Source organism: Vidua chalybeata, chromosome 1, assembly GCF_026979565.1.
Source record: "Vidua chalybeata isolate OUT-0048 chromosome 1, bVidCha1 merged haplotype, whole genome shotgun sequence".
NCBI lineage: Eukaryota > Metazoa > Chordata > Aves > Passeriformes > Viduidae > Vidua > Vidua chalybeata.
In genome coordinates this window covers 39,567,334-39,585,641 of record NC_071530.1, presented here as the reverse complement: position 1 = coordinate 39,585,641, position 18,308 = coordinate 39,567,334, and the positions used below count along the sequence as shown (strand labels likewise).

The 18,308-nt window shown below is 35.5% G+C and overlaps 1 protein-coding gene across 1 annotated transcript in view; it reads left to right on the top strand.

Annotated features, from left to right (window-relative positions):
• The window catches only part of NEK10 (NIMA related kinase 10), a 123,671-nt gene that overhangs the window by 27,796 nt on the left and 77,567 nt on the right, over positions 1-18,308 (top strand). The window contains 2 exon segments of the mRNA XM_053936078.1: positions 13,360-13,453; positions 13,782-13,945. Of these exon segments, the coding sequence (XP_053792053.1) occupies positions 13,360-13,453; positions 13,782-13,945 (258 nt within the window).

The following is an 18,308-nucleotide window of genomic DNA, read 5'->3' as shown; positions in this document are numbered from 1 at the left end:
GCAGTATATGCTGTCATTTGACAGCAGTTTGGTGTGTTTAGGTAACCAAGAGAATAGGAAACTGAAGGTACTGTGTAATGGTTAGGGGAAACAGAAAACTACTGGAAAACTGGTCCCTTGCTGGTTTTGCCATTCATGGAACAGATGGTTCCTGGAGGGGATTTGCTGATTTGAATAGAAAGGTAACAAAAGTTAAATAGCCTTTCAGTATATCAATACTGATTTTTTTACCAGAGGATCTTCTGAAAGTTGTTTAATACCAGTGTTTACTCTGAGAATGAAAGATAGTAATGAAATACAATTGTGAAAGTTTGGTTGTAGTGTAGACATAAGTTTATAATGTGTGTCAGCAAAAAGTCCAGTTCAATTGGAGATGGAATCCACAGGGAGTATATAGGTTGGACAGACAGGCAGTACTGTCCCCATGTGTAACCCACAGGAGAGCTCTTTGTAGAACATTACATTTCATTATGGGCACGTGGTGACTAAAAAGACACCTGGATAAACCTCAAGGAAGAACATTACAAGTACTTGCCAGAGACTGCCTTACAAAAAGATGTTCAAATTATTTAATTTTATATAGTTTTTATTAAATAAGAAGTTTGTCTAGTTTACTGTCACTTGACATTTGAAATGTACTTAATATCATGTCCAGTGTGAGATAGCATTATACTTGGGAGTAAAACTGGAAACTATGTGAAACAAAGTAAGAAAGAATGAAGATATCTATATTTATCTCCAGAAAAATGTTCCAGTGGCAACTATATAATTTTCACTATAAGAGATAACTTAATACTAGATAGGAGAAAAGGGGAAAAAATATTGGACTAAAAGAAAAGCAGACACTTTATAAGTAGCAGGGACTAGTCTATATTATGTATTTTTCCTATCCTGTGTAGAGTTGTACTCACAAAGGCTTGAAAGTAGTTTTAAGTCATAGCACAAGTTGTTTACATGAAAGGGAGTGTGAAAACAGTTTTCTGTACCTCTTTTCTATCAAGTGAGTGGTGCTGATCCAGCTTCTAAAGAGTTACTTTAATGTTCAGGGGTGGGGTGTAGCATGTAATAATTTTATAGGCTCCATGGTGACTTTAGACTACTATCTTCAGGGAAAAATAAAGTACTGTTCTACTACCAAATACACTATGTATTAAATCAACAATGTACTTCTTGGAAATCGTTATTTCTGAAGAACTTATATAAGTTCTACAGCAATTCTTTTAATCTATAATAATGATTATATTATTATCTTTTCAGAAGAGATAATGATAATGAATGAATACTTTCAATAGAATAAGATTAGTCATTTAATCAGACTAATTTATCATGTTGTAATTGTCTTTTAGTACAATGTTACTGGCATTTGTTTGCTGGAATTCTTCTTTCATTTTTATTTTAAGTAATGTTAAATGAGCTACATTAAGATAAACTCTGTTCTTATGACATCTGAACTGCAGGATTTAGAATAGTTTTGGTGAATTTATTTCTGCCTTTCCCATTCTATTCTGTATTCAAGATGTTAGCTGTATTAGTATCTTGGCAAATCCTTACTATTTCTAAATCTTACTATTTCTTGTTCTGCTTTACTTCACTGCTCAGTATATAGTGTGCTGTTTGAATTTCTTGTGCCATTATGCGTCATCTTGCTGTCTTGGATGTTTCCTAAAGAGCCTGTTTACTATTTTACCATTTCTTTGATGGTCAGTAAAAACTTTTTGCTCTTTTCATTTGGGTCCTGGGGTTTAGTTTCTGATGTGGCCTTTGTTCAGTTGCTTGCTTTTTCCTAGAAGCCAGATTTCAAAGCTCGATCAAGGATTGTTCAAACTTAGGCTTTCCTTGGTTTGTTCTACCTATTCCAACTGAAAGAATTTGAATTTAAATACCCCATGATTTCAGACAGACTCATATATCTGCATTTGCTATCTATTCTGCTGAAGAAAGCTGTTTTCCTGGGTTACTGCCCAGTATCTCTTTAGGTTCTCCACAATTTAATCTACACAAGAAGGGGTAAATGATTTTATGACTAGAGAGATAGTACAGTGTTAATAACGATTTGATCCCACTTGCAGACAAGTAGTCTGTGTAGTTTTATGGAGAGCAATGTGCCAAGTTATTAAATTGGGAGAAGAAGGATATGTAATGTAATTTGTGAGTAGGTTTTGTTGATTATTATTTACAAATTAATGTGTATGTTGTTTCTCTTTCTACTTCCTATCTCAAGACGAATTTATAAAAGCTTTAGCTTATCCTGGAAAGGATTTTTAGAGAGAATTTGGAAAGACAACAGTGGGATTAAATGTTTTTCTTATTGCAGGATCATGTGACAGTTCCATTTAGGTGTCTTGTCTTATTTTGCTTGTGGTTTATTTCTCAAGGGTGCCCATTGCTGGGGTTTGGTAGTGAGCTGAACAGAATGAGGTGGTGTCTCAAATCTCTTCCTTCCTTCTCTTTAGTCTTTGCTCAGTTTCCCATGTAACCTTACTTTTTCAGTTGATATTTGTAAGTGAGCTAGGAAGCAATGCCTTTTAATAAAAAATACAATAAAATATGTGTAGATTATTATGTTACGAGCCTGTATGCTTATTTCATTTATTGACTTTCGTGATGGTTGTTGGGGGCATCTGGATCAACAAACTTTATTTAGATTTGAGAATTTAAAATTCTATGCAAAAGAAAACAATGAAGTCCCCATCTTATTCAGGTAAAATTTTCTGCTGTCTGCTTTTTTTCCTGGTCGTTTTTGTTTTTTCCATTTAATCCATACTGAATGTGATTGCTAGACAGAAGGGTTGTTATTAGTTAATTATCTTGTATATTAGTTTCCAGCAAATCCAAATACTTGCAAAGTCATCTAATTCATGCCTTTCTGTGAGACACAAGTTACTGTCAGAAGCAAGTCTCTGTGAGGCTGGGATTCATTTTGCCTACATGCAGCAGTTTAAAAGCTGGACATCTTACTCAAGTCAAGCAGCTAGATTACTGAAAGTAATGATTACTGAAAGTAATGGGAAAAAATAGGCATTCCAATAATGAATTTCATCCCATCTACCTTAAACTGTTACGTTTAGTTGATGAGATGAATCAACCACCTGATGTGTCTATCTCTCTTCATTTGCTACAGTGGGATCTTACCATAAATCTCTTAGAGGAGTTTAAAGTTTGGTGAAATTGACACCTTCTTTGAAATCAGTTATCAAAGATCTCGGTCCATTTTAGAGTTGCTGTGTCGTCTTTTTGCAGATACTTGCTTTTCCATGTCTCCCACTAAAATGTAAATATTCATGCAATTTCTTGATAAGCTTGGTTATCCAGCTTTTAAGCCTGATAAAGGCACTGAATTAAGTTTGTTCCAAAAGACATATATCTCAGTAAGCAAAATCCTTTACCATTTTAACTGTTCAAATTTCTGTTCCATAGATAAAAGGAAAAAAAAAATCTTGAGCTGTTTATACAGTTACAGACTTAAGGCAGTTACTGAAGTATTTTACAGGAAATTGGGATATGAATTCACTGAAAAACATCTCTACTTGGAAGGAAACTCTTCTTAGAAGAATCTACCAGATGCATGTTAGGAGTACCTTTTTAGAATATGAGTGGTTCAGGTTTTTATGTGTATGGATAGCATTTGCCACAACTTACAATTTGTCTATAGCATTTCTTTTAAAACTGACAGCTTGACAATTTGCTAGATATTTTTGTATAAATGGTATAACATCACATGTGTGGACCGTGAAATGATGCTTGGTTATGATAATATGAATAACAAATAACTTCAAAAGGAAATTTTGTTTTTTGTAAGTTTCAGAATGCGGCTTATACTTCCTCTTGTTGTTTTATATTTCATATTGTTCCATGATGTGTTTGAAGGAATAATAGATATAAATTAGAATTTTAATATGTTTTTCTGTTTTAAGCCTCACAGAAGTTCTGTATGTAGTACTGGAACACTAAATTACAAATTAATGGTACTTTGATTTGTTCTTATAACTTACTCAAAGATGCATATAATACTCTTGAAAATTCAGAAACATAAAAAAGTTGAAACAGCTGTGCACATTTTGAGTTTAATTAGATAAGTACATTTTATTACTGTGTAAAAGCTGATTCTTTGTGACATTCTTTAGTAATAGTAAGACAACTGAAGAAAGAATCAGCTTAATGTAAACATCACCTTTTCAAATAGAGGCTGCAAGGCTTTCAAAATTGTCCTTGACACAATTTTTTTTTTAAATGAAGGCCTAGAAAGAATAGTCTTTTTAAACACTGACTTCCAGCAAGTTTTTTTCTCCAGATCAACAGATACAGTGTATAGACAAGAGGGCCAAATGCAAACGGGATTTTATCCTAGGGGATATTTTCCCAATATGCCTATGCACACTATCCTAATGAGAAGCAAAAACTGTTGCCAATAGATCTGTGTCATGATTTAACCCCAGCCATCAAGCAAGCCTCATGCAGCCACCAGTGGGACTGGGGAGAGAATCAGAAGCGTGAAAGCTGAAAAAACTCATGGCTTGAAATAAAGGCAGTTTAATAGGGAAAGCAAAAGCTGTGCATGCAAGCAAAGCAAGGATTTCACTGCTTCCCATGGGCAGGCGGTGTTCAGCCATCTCCAGGAGAGCAGGACCCCATCACATGTAACAGTTACTTGGACAGACAAACACTGTCATTCCAAATGCACCCCCTCCACACCTTTCCTCCTTCTGTATATACTAAGCATGATGTCATATAGTCTGGAATATCCCTTGGATCACTTTGGGTCACCTGTCCATTCTGTCTCTTTCCAACCTCCCATGCACCCCCAATTTCCTTTCCAGCATGGCAGTATAAAAAGCAGAGCCTTGGCTCTGTGTGAGCCCTGCTCAGCAATAACAAACACATCTCTGCATTTACCATGACTGTGTTCAGCACAAACCCAAAACATAGCCCCATTCCAGACACTGTGAAGGAAATTAAATCTACATCAGCCCAAACCAGCACATTATGTCACTTTTTAAGTGTATAGAAGTGCTTCAGTTGGGGGTAAATGCACATCAGAGCCCATGAAACTCTAATATTTGTGGTCTACTTGTAATAGATAAATGTTAGGTCCTGGGCCCTTGGATTATGTTAAGAGTTCTCCCAATTTTTATAGCCAATGCAATTCAATAGTACTGTACCCTGTAAGTGCTCCCAAACTTCTTTGTTTCTGAAATGAAACAAAGAATTCTTTCTGGAAAATTCTTCCAGAATTCTTTCTGGAAAATTCTAGATCCAAAATACATCTTTGAGCAGTAGTACTGTTTATATATGTATACACACATATATATGTGCGTGATCGTATATACTGAGACACAAGGACACACACACACACAAATATATATAAAAATCAATGAGAATGTTCATAGTTTTAGAGAATTTAGTTTAGTTTAGACAGTGTAAAACAGATTAACAGATTCTGTCATGTTTGGTTTTGTGGGTTCTTTTTTGGTTGGTGTGTTTTTGGTTTTGTGGGGTTTTTTTTTTTGGTTTGTTTTGGTTTGGTTTTTTTTTTTTTTTTTTTTTTTGTTTTCTTGGGTTTTTTCTTTGGGTTTTCTTTTTTAATTTGTTGTTCCACATTGCCAAATTAAGCATTGATAGGATTAGGAACACTGTTTCTGGCATAGCCACATATTCAGGAAGTTGCCATATTGATGTCTCCCATGCTTTCAATCTATGACATTTTACACTATGAGAATTCTTTGTTCTACCTGCTATTCATACTTAAATCAATGTGTCCCAGGAAGTGGTGTCCTAGCAAGTACACAATTGCCATACCTGGGAATTCTTGGAGGATATTGTTTTCCATGTATTCAAACATGGGAACATTTAGATATGAATGTCCCTTGGGAAGCATAATCAGGGGACATCTGTGAAATATATCCTTCAGTTTTAAAGATGGTTTTTAAGAAGATACTTGTGCAATGAGCTGCATTGCTCTATGAAATTCAGAAAGGGCTGAGGTTTAGCACTTGTTTTCTCTAGCACTAAAAGTTCATATGTGTAAAAGGAGAGCAAGTATAAAGTTGCCAAAACACAATATTTACACAAAAAACAGATCTGTCTGCCAGAGATGTACACTCTTACAGAAAAGGTACAGAGTTCAAAGGTGGGAGAATGTGAAGTAGTTGAATATAACTTGCTGGTCTTCTGAGTATGAAAACAAGTCCTGACAATAATATTCTTCTGCTCCTTTCAGCAGCTTTTTATATAGGCTTTATACCCAGAAAGAGGAACTGGTAATAGATATGCTGAAGTTTTTTATGCATTTTCTTGTATACCTATATTTTGATTGACTTAATTCTTCTTAGTAAAGGTAAAAGAGCATTTCAGTTGAGCATTATGAGCTAAGGGTAAAACTGAAAGTTGTGTTTCAGTGAAAGCTGATTTTATATTTCTAAAGCTGACTTCTTGGCAGTTCTGTGTAGTATCTCTCTTCCACAGAAAAAACCTCCCAAACTTCTTCCAGTACCAGTTATTTTTGAGGCTGTGATATAAACTCTGTCAATTAAATGATTCAAGGCAAAAAAATCCAGTTGTGACAACAACCACCCAACCTAAACCAGACATACTCCAGGGCACACAGAAGCATTTATGTAAACATATAATGATGAGCTAGATTAGAGAATTGAGCTGGCTTAAAAATATTTTATGTCTTTGATGTGTAAAGCAGCTGTAGAAGTACTTGTGCTGGCACAGGAGAGCAGACCCTGGTGGAAGAGAGTGACTGGGAACAGCAGAAGCAAGACACCGTCTTGGCTTTCAATATCTTTTGAATATATAGCCTAAACAACTTACCCCACATGAGGCTGTTGTGGTCTTGGCAGTTTCATATGTGGTCTAAGTTTTTGATGGGGGAAAAAAGTAGTTACATGTGCCTCTTTGCACTTAGGAATTGGGAAGAGGACCTTGTGCTCTGAACATGCTTTTGCCTTGAGTATTTAATAATTTAGGTATGAAGAAGGTATTTGTTTCTTTGTTTTTTTCTCACGATGCAATAGGAATAAAGAACAATAGAATAAACCTTTAAAAATGTCATTTGATTTATATTCATATGTGGCAAGGGTGAATTAGAAGTGAGCTGGTGGCAGTTTTTCATGTGTTCTAGAGCAATGTCATATTACAATGCTAGAGACCATAAGTTATTTTTCAAAGTTAATATGTTTGGCATTGCTAAGCATTATTGTATAAAGTTGGCACACATAAAAGCTTGAAGGTTTGTAAATTCAAAGGAATACAAATCTGTTGCTGAATGTTAACTGGATGTCCATATCTTTATTTTCAAAAGTATAGAATAAAAAACCCAAGAAAGTAAATTATGAAACTTCTCGACTGTTTCAAACAGAGAGGTAATGAATTGTGTTGAAAGGAGGCAGTAAGTTAGTTTTTGTGAGTTTTCTAAATTGTTGATCAACAGCCGTGTAGCTGGAATTTACACTGGTTTATTACTGGGATCTTGTTTTTACACATTTCTCAATGCTCATTTGAGATTGAGACAGACTACGCATATTTACAACTGTTTGCAGTGAAAAGCATTCTTCCATATCAACCAGAGTGGTTTTTTTGAAGATATTATTAAAAACATAAGGCAGGCATTATGCAGTCTGCTGTATCCTGCAGTTTTTAGTGGCCTGTCACTGACTGTGGATTGGTTTTACCTCTCTATAGAAGAAATTATATGAATATAGCAGAGCTTTCTGGGCAGAGGCAGGCAATGGTTGGACTAGGAAATGAAAGTGTTGAGATTACACTGATGAGAGAGCAATTATACACATGAAAGTGGCCTCTCTTAGCTGACTTTATCCATTTAAAAATAACATTACCCGCCTGGTGGCATGAGGATTTATCACACTGTATCATTGCCATCTGAAGGTAGTAAATTTCTTCCCTACCCCTGTACATTTTAAAACTTGGTGGAACTGATGAATAAGTGATGAATTTTTCTCTAAGTGTCAGTAGAAGTTTAGGATGTCTGCAAAAATGTATTTTGTGAATAAGAAATTATATGTATACTTTTTTTTTCCCAAAAAATATTTAACATAATTTGTATGGAGAAAAATGGTAGCAAGTTAGACAACAACATAATAAATTATTATAGACTTACTTGGCCATACTTTTTCCATTTCAAAATAGAAAACTGTGAAGGTAAAATTTTAACTAGTGATTGAAAATCCTGTTCCTGCTTCATCACTCAAGGGATAGACAGAATATCCCCAAAAAGTTTGTGTTGAATTCTTTATGTGGGTGAGAAATGCAAATAGCTTTCAGCAATACTCACAGGACCTCTTTATTCAAACTGTCAGTTTTGTGGCTCCTGTTTCTTCTTCCATTGGTTTTAGTGGTAATTATGAAGGTATGATAATGAATGTGTATCTGTAGCTTGCAGCAAACTATCCAGAGAAAAATTGTGACATGCAGCCACTGCCTTTCTATTTTTTATTTTGAGATTATGCTGGTGCTTATTTTTTCTTCTTTTTTCCCCTTGTGTTATTCCCTTCACTTTCTGTGACTCAGAGGACTGATTCTAGAATAAATGTAGGGTTTTTTCACAGTGGTCTCCGAATACTCACATATTATCCTGCAGTAGTTTGGTTAAATTAAGATGGGTTCATAGAAACCTAGAGATGGTGTCCAAATACAAGCATTTTCTCATTCTTTGCACTGAAATTTGTGGTCTTGGAACTTTTCTGAGAAAAGAAACATTAATTGAAACCAAAGCAATTCTAACTTGATAGATGCAGATTTTTTTTCTTCATTGTAACAGTCAAATATGGAAGTGAAAGGTTGTGTAGTCTTTACCTCTGAAGATTTTCATGACACTACTGGATAAATCCCTTTTTATCTGGGCCAGGGAGCAGCAGGTTTCATTTTTATAGTGAATTGTGGCAGTCATAGGTACAAAGATTGTGAAAATCCCTTTCTCTGCTTTGCTTTTGGTGAGTCCTGCCAGCAAGTAGTAAGGCTATCCATTGCAAGCAAGTATTACTATATAGGTATTTTAACAAAGATATCGACTTACCTGAAGTTAATAGAACCTATAGAGACTCTTTTAGCATTTGGGACCAAAGGAAACAAAAAAACCCCATTGATCAATGTATGGCAAGCTTGCCTACTGTCTCTCCTACTGTCCTGTCTCCAACAGTGGGAAAAAATCAATATCCTTAGGAAAGGAAGAATGGGATAAGCATATTGGATTCTTTGCTACTTTCCAGCTATTTTCAGCTTGGATTGTTTCCTGAAATAGTTATGGTTTCTAGGCATGAGTGTTTGTATAGCTAATACCTACTGCTGGAATCTCCATCGAAGTTTAAGTAATTAATTGAAGTTACTTTAAAGGCTAAAAGCAATAACTGTCATTGTTAAAATCCTCGACACTGGCAGATGATTCTTTGTTTAGCCTTTCATTATTATCACCGCCTTCTCTGTGAGTCAGTCTTGAAGAATCACTGCGGTTTTCATTAATTCCTAACTGTCCAGTTGAAACCAAGTCTCATTTAAAAGTGCTCCTCTGCCTGCCATATACCAGAGTGTTCCTACACCTGTTAGAAGCACCAGTGAACACTGCACCAAGATAAGTCATGAGTGGCTCTTTGAAGTTCTGTGCAGCTTGGGAAATCTTCACTGGTTGTGTCCCATGTAAAGTCAGTGTGAAAATATTGATAACATTCTTTAGAAGCTTCAGAGGCTCTAGAAAATTAATGCTGTTTTGAAAACATCATTCCCTCATCTTCTCTTTTCCTCCCTCTCCAAATTTAGGACTTCTTTCTTAATTTTGGCACTTCTGTCCACTAATAACTAATGTGGACACGAGCTAATCTAGTGAGGATAGTCATCTTTCATATAGCTGTGTGGTAGGGCAAATGTAGCAGACTTAGATACAGTCTATTTAAATCTCTGTTTAAAGTGTTCTTAAAGAAAAACAATGGTACAATAACATCAGTAAGCAAAATTATAAATGAAAGCTTGATGGCAAAACTATCTCCAAGGCCATGTAGAGGTTATTTGATTAAATGTGTTAATGTGTTTGATGTTTTACAAGTAACACTGTACTGACAAGATTTGGTTATTATTGGTTTTTTTTTTTAAACTCCTAATTATAAATGTGGTGTAGTATGGGAAACCTCTTCTGTGTTTGAAATAGCTGCTTAATTTTGTAAAAAGGAGTTCAGAAGGAAAAACAACAATTTGGATTAAGCAGTGACTCATTTTGAGGCCATGGTCATAGAGGATTCTATTATTAAGAATAAAAGCAGTGCTAGCATGTTGACCTTTCTAAGAAACAATTATTAAATTGTCTGTTAAAGGATGCTGAGAATTTGGATGGTTATTCTGTGGATACAATTCTATGCCTTTCATTTAAAAGAATTTGGTCTTGCATTTGCTATGGACATTTGTTTAGTGAAGGACTCTCTTACAGTTAACATAATGATGCTGGAATAAGCTTTTTCACTTGAATATATAAGCTGGAAATCACCAGTGATTTGCAAACTTAGATGAAGACTAGAGCTATTATCTTGAATATGTTAGCTGCAAGAATTAAATGCTACCACTTCTAGTAGCTGTGGCTAATAGCATCAGTACTACTGCTTAGTGGCAGTAAGCTCAGCCCTTGGAGCAATGGAAATGAATATCTTTATAATCTCTTAGGGGCTCCACCTTTCTGTATTCTGTTTTGAATGCATTTTATGATGTAGACATCTGTTTGCTAAAAATTTAATTAGTACTGCTGTCTTATTTCAGCCAATTGAGTTATCTTCAGCTAAAAGTTAAAGGATGAGTACTGCCTTTACAAATAATAAAAAAGTCATACTAATGCTTAAATTCTCAGTGAGACTGGTTCCACATATTCTTTCTGGTCTTGACCAGACAGTGACAGTTTATACACAGTTGTCATCTGAATTAGGCAAACCGTATGTACTCCCACCCGCCTCCTGTTCGTGGGTGGCAGTGTACAGGAACTAGAACCAGGTACTTTCTCTGCTTGGCATCCCTCACCAGAGTGGTTCCTAAACATGTAAATCGACTGCAGAACTGTTTTGCTAGTCAACAACTACTGTGCTCCACCCACATTTCTAACTAGCAGATGGTGAGGCAAGCCTGTAGAACATGGTGATGGATTTTACTACATCCCTTGAAAAGTAAATAAATAATATTTGAAAATCCTACTTAAAATTCTAAATTACAGAACTAATTAGCTACAAAAGCATAGCATCATATAAGTAGGGGATTTATATTCTCTGTAAAACTTTCATGGTCACATTAAATAAACATTACTTCAGTAATTTAAAGTAGTTCTTAAGCAGGAGACAGTGTTTTTTAAGGTCTTGGTCATCCTAAAGTTCTCAATGTCTGAGATTTCTGACTAAGATGTTTGTTCTGGAAGAAAAGAGCAAATACTATTCTGCTATGAATCCTTTTGATTAAAGAAAAGAGGGATTAGATAAGCATTTAGAACAAGAAATCTTTCAGCATGAATAAACAGAACAAATTACTTCATTAACTTTCAGCTACTGTGCATTTTTGTGAAGCCATGCTAAAACCATAACCCTGTCAGCACTGTATTCTTTCCATGATGTCCAAATCATAGTATGATTTTTCCAAGTCACCAGCTGGTGGGTTGCTGTTTGCTCTGGACATCAGGCAAGATTTTTCCCTGCTCTTCAGGAATCAAGATGCTGTCGGCCAGGTCATGGTTGCCTCTGTTTCTCTCTCAGTTGTATTCATCTTATTCTTTCTGTGGCTGCTACACAGCTTTTGCATAGTTATATAAATTTGGCTTAAATAATCTCAGTTTGGTATTTTAATATAATTTAGTAATTTAAAATAATAATTTTTAACTTGATCTCTTTGTGCATGAAAATTATTCCTAGAACAAAAGATTAAAATTGAATTCAGATTTTTTTTTTCCTGATTAGGAGCGTGCTTAGAACTTGACTAAGATAGGGGCTTTGCCTGTTTGAGCTTACCATCTATATGATAAGTTGCACTATTAATGTTTGCTCTAGTAGACACTTTTAATACACAAAAAGGAAATTTCCACAAAGACATCTAATGAATTAGTGTCACAGACAGTGTTATTACAGAAATATTGTTATGTCCTAACACAATATTCAGTACCCACTCTGTAGTTATGTAACAGCAGCAGCAAGATTCAAAGAAAATTTCTTATTAGGTTTGACCCAAGAACCTGTATCTTGCTTGATAATTTTATCAGAAGTGTGACCTGTCAGTCTCTCTCAGTTCCCTGCACTGTGACCTCTTTTCTGGCTTTCTATTGTTAAGGTCACATAATTTATCTTATCTTTTGTCTAGGGACCTCATCCCATATATTTTAAAAATCTGCATTTTGTATATAGCAGCAGGATATCCTCTAACATCATTAATTGAATTTACATGGGACCTCTGAGCACCAAAATAAGGCATTTTACCAAAGATATCAGTACTATAATTATGAAGAAAAAGTGGCTCCAAATTCTAAGCTGAAGGAAAAAGGTAAACAAGTTGGTTTTCAAGATGATTTTACAGATGAAAGAAGTGAAGTATTTTTCTATATCTCTGGATGAAAAAAAATCAAACACATTCTGTGATATGATCTTTACTTACTGCTAAGACTTGAACTCCAACATCAGAATACACCTACTAGTGTAAATTGTTATCATCCAGGTTCATGAAAAGCACTGAGGAAATGAAACAAAAGAAGTAAATGCTGTTTTGTACTGCATAAAAACTGAAGTTACTGCCTTCTTCCATTTTCTTTAAATGTATCTTTATAATGTTTTTTTGTATTATCATTTGCCTGCCTGCTGAGTTTCCATGTTGCATCCTCACAAGGAATACATTACAGTAGTTCTAAGAGGATGAAAATGATACAAGTCAAGTTCATTTACTTACATTAATAGCAAAACTATATCCATTATCATTCTAAATACAGGAGTTGTATTCATATCTAACATCTGAATTATGAGGTGAGGTGCCATACTTATCTGTTCTCTAGTTTGTTTTATTGAAATGTCATCACTGTAAACTAGTTCTAAATGCTGTAGTTCATTTGTGTCCAGTAAGTCCAAAGACAATGTGAGTGAAAAAGACAAGTGAACAAAATATAAACCCCTAATGTTGTGAGAAGGAGTGCAGCAGAAGTTGAAAGTCTAATCATTATACTTCCTCTTAAAGAATTTGGCTGATAAATGACACATATACAAACTTTTGAAGGTAATTGTGTGTGTAATTATGTTGTAGTAACTAAATATTTGGTGTGTTGATTTTTTCTTTTTTAAGGAAATAAGCCTACTTCTAGGTGAATTAATAAAACACTTGTGGCTTGCATTGCTTTCTCCCTAGTCCTGAAGTTGTAAAGTGTGAGCTGTATGGAGAGAAGGCTGATGTCTGGGCTGCAGGATGCATCCTTTAACAGATGGCCACTCTGAACCCACCAGTCTAATATGCCCTCCTTGGCAACTAAAGTATTCACATTTGTCAGATCAACCTCCCAGTTATTTCTGGATGTGTTCTCATGATCCAAGAGAATTTATATTTAAGTTTATAAACTGCTCTCAGCTCTGTGTGTGGCTTGTGAACAAGCACAAGTGTTTATCATTGCATGAATTGCTATCTTACCATTCTAATTGCAAAAATTGCTTGTTCAATATTGTGGGACTTTAATCTACAGTAAGTATGTATACTAATGTGGAAACCTGACTGGAAGAGACAGTCTGCATCTAAGCTGCTCTGCAACTTAGAGCTGATGATGTAATGCTCATCAGATAGTTTCAAGGGACAACACTTACCATATTGGATCCTCAAATAAATACTGGGATATTTTTCTTCAACACACTGTAGTTTTTTTTTTTTTTCACATTGTACGGGCTGTGTATGAACCTGTGCCAGAAGGACTGTACTCTGAAAAAGTCTCATTTACCATTAAGAGGTAATTACTCATTTTATTTCGACATCCCGCTGTAAAGATCTTTTTGTTTTGTATGCTTCCAGCAGAGATAATGTGACAGTTTGCAGACTTTAGCAACTGCCAGAATTTGTCTCTGAATAGGAAATATCTTTGGATTTAAAGAAAAACAGAGCTATCTCCTTACACCAATAATAACATATAAAATATAGCTGCACACATGCAACTGGAAAACTCATACCAGTATAGTCAGGACATTCATTTAGCCAGTATAGACTTTCTATTCAGTACTGAAATTTACATTTAACAGTATCAGTGCTGTAGTTAATTCCCTACACATAATGTTTTTTCCAATAAAAATCCAGAATCTGAGTAATTTTCAAATGCAGATTGTAGTCAAGGAAATAACACCATTAGAATACATTATTTATAGATCATTGTATGATCACATTCATAGTTTTTTTCTGTTTATTTTACTGATGTAAATATTTTTTTCTCTTACCTTATAATTCTTTTAGCACAGCAGCAGAGGTAACAAAGTAATGGAGGAAAAGATGAGCCTGTACTTGATACACTCACTCAGCACAAATTTCTTAGCTATGTTTATATCTTCCTGGAGGTAATGTAATGTGTAAAGCAAAGTATAGAGTGAATTAGAGATTTATTTAGCTCACTTGATTTTTCTGTTTTAGAAAAAAAAAAAAACCCACTTAGTACAAAAATGCTTATACTTTCTCATTCAGATATTCAATTCTGTCTCTAAAAAGCGTGTTACAAAAAAGATTTGTGTAAGGTTATAAGCTAAGGTTTTCATAGTATGTTTTAGTGTACAGAAAGGTTTGGGTTACTTAAAGACCTTGTGGATAAAGGGCAACAATGGAGAGTACAGGAGCTAGTAGAACTAACATTTATGTTTAAGAGGTTCTGAAATGAATTTTAATAAAAATATTAAAATCTTTACATTTCACAAGAACTTTTCTACATATTTTACTAATAGTGGGAGGCATAAAGTGGTTTTTTTTTTTTTTTTTGTTATTGTTATTGTTATTTTTAGGGGGCTGTTGGTTTTAATACTATCTCTTACTATGGGTTAAATCTTAAATGATATGTTATGTTTAGGTTTTTTCTTATGCTTTGTGAGATATTTAGAAAGAAAAACAATAAAGAAAAGCATTAATAATGAGATTTTAGTTATAATACAGATGAGGAAACATTAACAGAAAAGATATAGTTATTTTCAAATTACTAAAACAGAACACATTTCAAAGATGAATGTAGTAAATAAAAAAAATTCTTAATAATGATTTGAAGAAATATTGAAAGCTTCTTGTCGCAACTGTAAATTTTCATTTAGTGCTATCATTACTATTCTTTAGTATTGTTATTAAAATACAGTTTTATATATTTTTATATCTTACATCTTTATATCTTTTTTTTAAGCTACTAAAGAAAGTGCTGGAATCATAGCCATCAAATTGCTACAGAGTTGAATATCAACCTACTTGGTGTTTAGTCATAAGTAATTTCTAGATGCATGGGAAATGGATACAGGACTTATTAAAAATTTCTTCTAGCTCCTATTGGTCTTGGAACTTCTGCCCAATTTCAGTGAATTAAAATAAAAAACCAAAAGAAAACCCCAACCCGAAGTATTTTTAAGGGTGAAAACTTGCACCTCATTAAAAGAAATATTTTTAAAGTTATGTAAATTAGTGAAATTAACAACACATTTAAGCAAATTTAAACAAAAATATTAAAATCAAGAGGTTCAAGCATTGTAAAACATTGTCAAAAGTGCTACTATGCATGTCAGTTGTGTTTTACTTAGAAAGAACTGCTTTAGAAATAGTAAGTTATTCTATGACATTTTCTTTAAAGAAGAGTGTTGGGTTATATGTTTCTCTTAGCAGGTCAATGTACAAGGAAATCATAGTAAATGATCATGTTCGTTGGAGTTAACAGATTTAAGACACTTTTTAGTACATGCAGGACTGTCCCTAGCAGCTTTCCTGTCCTACAGTGCATACAAAATATTCTGAGGATTTGAAAATAGATCTAATATATTATTACCATTACTAAACAGCAACCTAGGGTGCCTTTAACATAGACCTGTTGAAGTATTTTAGATTGGAAGGGACGCCTGGAAGAGTCTAGTTCATCCTGCTCAATGCAGATACAATTAGATGTGGTTGCTCACTGCTCAGGGCTTTGTCTATGTCAGTTTTGCATTGAAGGATGGAGATTCCACAACTTCTCTGGGCCCTCTGTAGTGTTTGTCTGCCTTTGTGATTAAAAGTAATAGCAATAATAATAACAGCAATTTTTGGATCTATCCAGATTTCCATGTGGTTCAGCTTATGTCTCTTGCCTTTTGCTCTAACACTGTGCACCCCTGAGAAGGATCTGGCCATGCCTTCCCATTATGCAGGTAGCAATCAGAGCTGAGAACATGTGGTCCAGGTCCCTCTGACAACTGCTCTTCCCATGTATCCCTGTAATTAATTTTCACAAACCTTTGGAGAATGCATTCTCTCCCATGATCTAGGTCATTAATAAAGACATTAAATAGTACTGACCCAATATCAGTCCTCAGAAGATGCTACTTCCAGCCACCAGCTGGACTTTGTGCTACTGATGGCATCTCTTTGAGCCAGGAGGTTCAGCCAATTCTCTTCCTACCTTATAGTCCTTTAGATACTGTGGGATATTGTGTCAAACAGAAGTCCTGCTAAAATAAGGCTACTCCCAGCATAATTTTCTCTTTCTTTGTCCTCAGACAGTAATCCCATCATAGACACCAATCAGCCTAGTCAGGTATTACAGCTGTTTGGTTAATCCATCCTCACTGTTCCCAGTCACCTTCTTGTCATTTTTGTGCTTGACAATTTCTACAGGAAACTGCTCTATTTTTCCAAGAGACCCTGGTGAAGCTGACTGGCTACCAGCTTCCTGAATCTTCCCTCTTGCTTTTCTTGGATATGTGTGTGATATTCAGCTTTTATCAATTTACAGGAATCTCCATTTGCTCCTTTTAGACATGACAGATAGTGGTATTGACCAATTGAATCAGCACCCCCAGATTCTTCTCATTTGGTCCCATGGGCTTGTCTATGTCCAATTGGCTTAAATGCTTTCTCACTGGATTTTCTGCTATATGGAAATGCCTCATGCTAGTAGATTCCACAGGTAGGCTCAGAGATCTGAAACACTTACGGCCAAAATGTCTCAGTGGAAATGGAAGCAAAAGAGGGACCCAAAAAAGTGTCCCAAACTTTTCCATGTCGTTTGTCACTAGGTTGCTTAGTGTCCACATTTTCCATAGTCTGTCTTTTGTTGGCCTTTCCTCTGCCTTCCACATCCACTGCTAGTTTCAACTTTTTCAGCTTCAGCTGAGGTTTGGCTTTCCTAACTCTACCCTTTGGGCAATACCTGTATTCTTCCTGTGTAGTCCACCCCTGATTCCCACATTCAGAATTGGGCGGTTCTAGTGCTTTGAGATGTCCCTGAAGATTACCTTGCTTTCCCAAGCTTTATCTTCCATGGCAGTCTTCTGTGAGATCTTACCAGGAAGATCCCTGTACATGCTGAATTCTGCTCTCCTGAAGTCCTGTGTTGTAACCATACAATCTCACTTTCTCACTTCTCTCAGGATTTTGAACTCCAGTCTCTGATGGTTGCTGTAAGATCAAGAGGCTGCTGTTGATCTTCACATCCCCACCTCTTTTTTCCTTGTCTGAGAGCAACAGTTCTAGAAGAGTGCCTTTCAGCTCCATCAAGAAATTGTCATCAACAGATTTCAGAAATCTCCTTATTGCTACACTCAGCCATATTACCCCATCAGCAGATATCAGGGTTGTTAATAGGCCCCAATAAGTGTCTGGAATCATGAAGCTTCTTCCATCTGTCCAACAAAGGCTTCATTGACTTTCTCTCTGGTTTTGTGTAGTTTATAGCAGGCATCTACCACAATGTCACTCACCCATGTTGGTCTGCTCCTCTGATCCTCACTGATAAGCTTTTGACTACACATGGTCAGGTGTTGGACTGCAGCCTGACTTTAGTTTTTTATCCTCAGTGATAGAATTCAGAACACCCCCTCTGTTCCCTGCCCTTCATACCCTAGTGCACTGTGGTCACTTTCAGTGTGTTCAGAGTTGGCGCTAATAATGTTATTTGTGCCCGCATGAGCAGCAAGAAGTAATAGGCCAAGGGTCAGGAGGAGTCTCGGTAGTATCTCCACAATGTCCTGAATCCAAGCAACAGCCATCACGTTCATCAAACTGATCAAGTAGATGGATCTCTCTGTTCCCTCAGCCTCAAATGACCGTCAGCTACTGCATCTTATTTGTGATGTGAACACTTGATGCAGACTCACCTGGCTCTGATG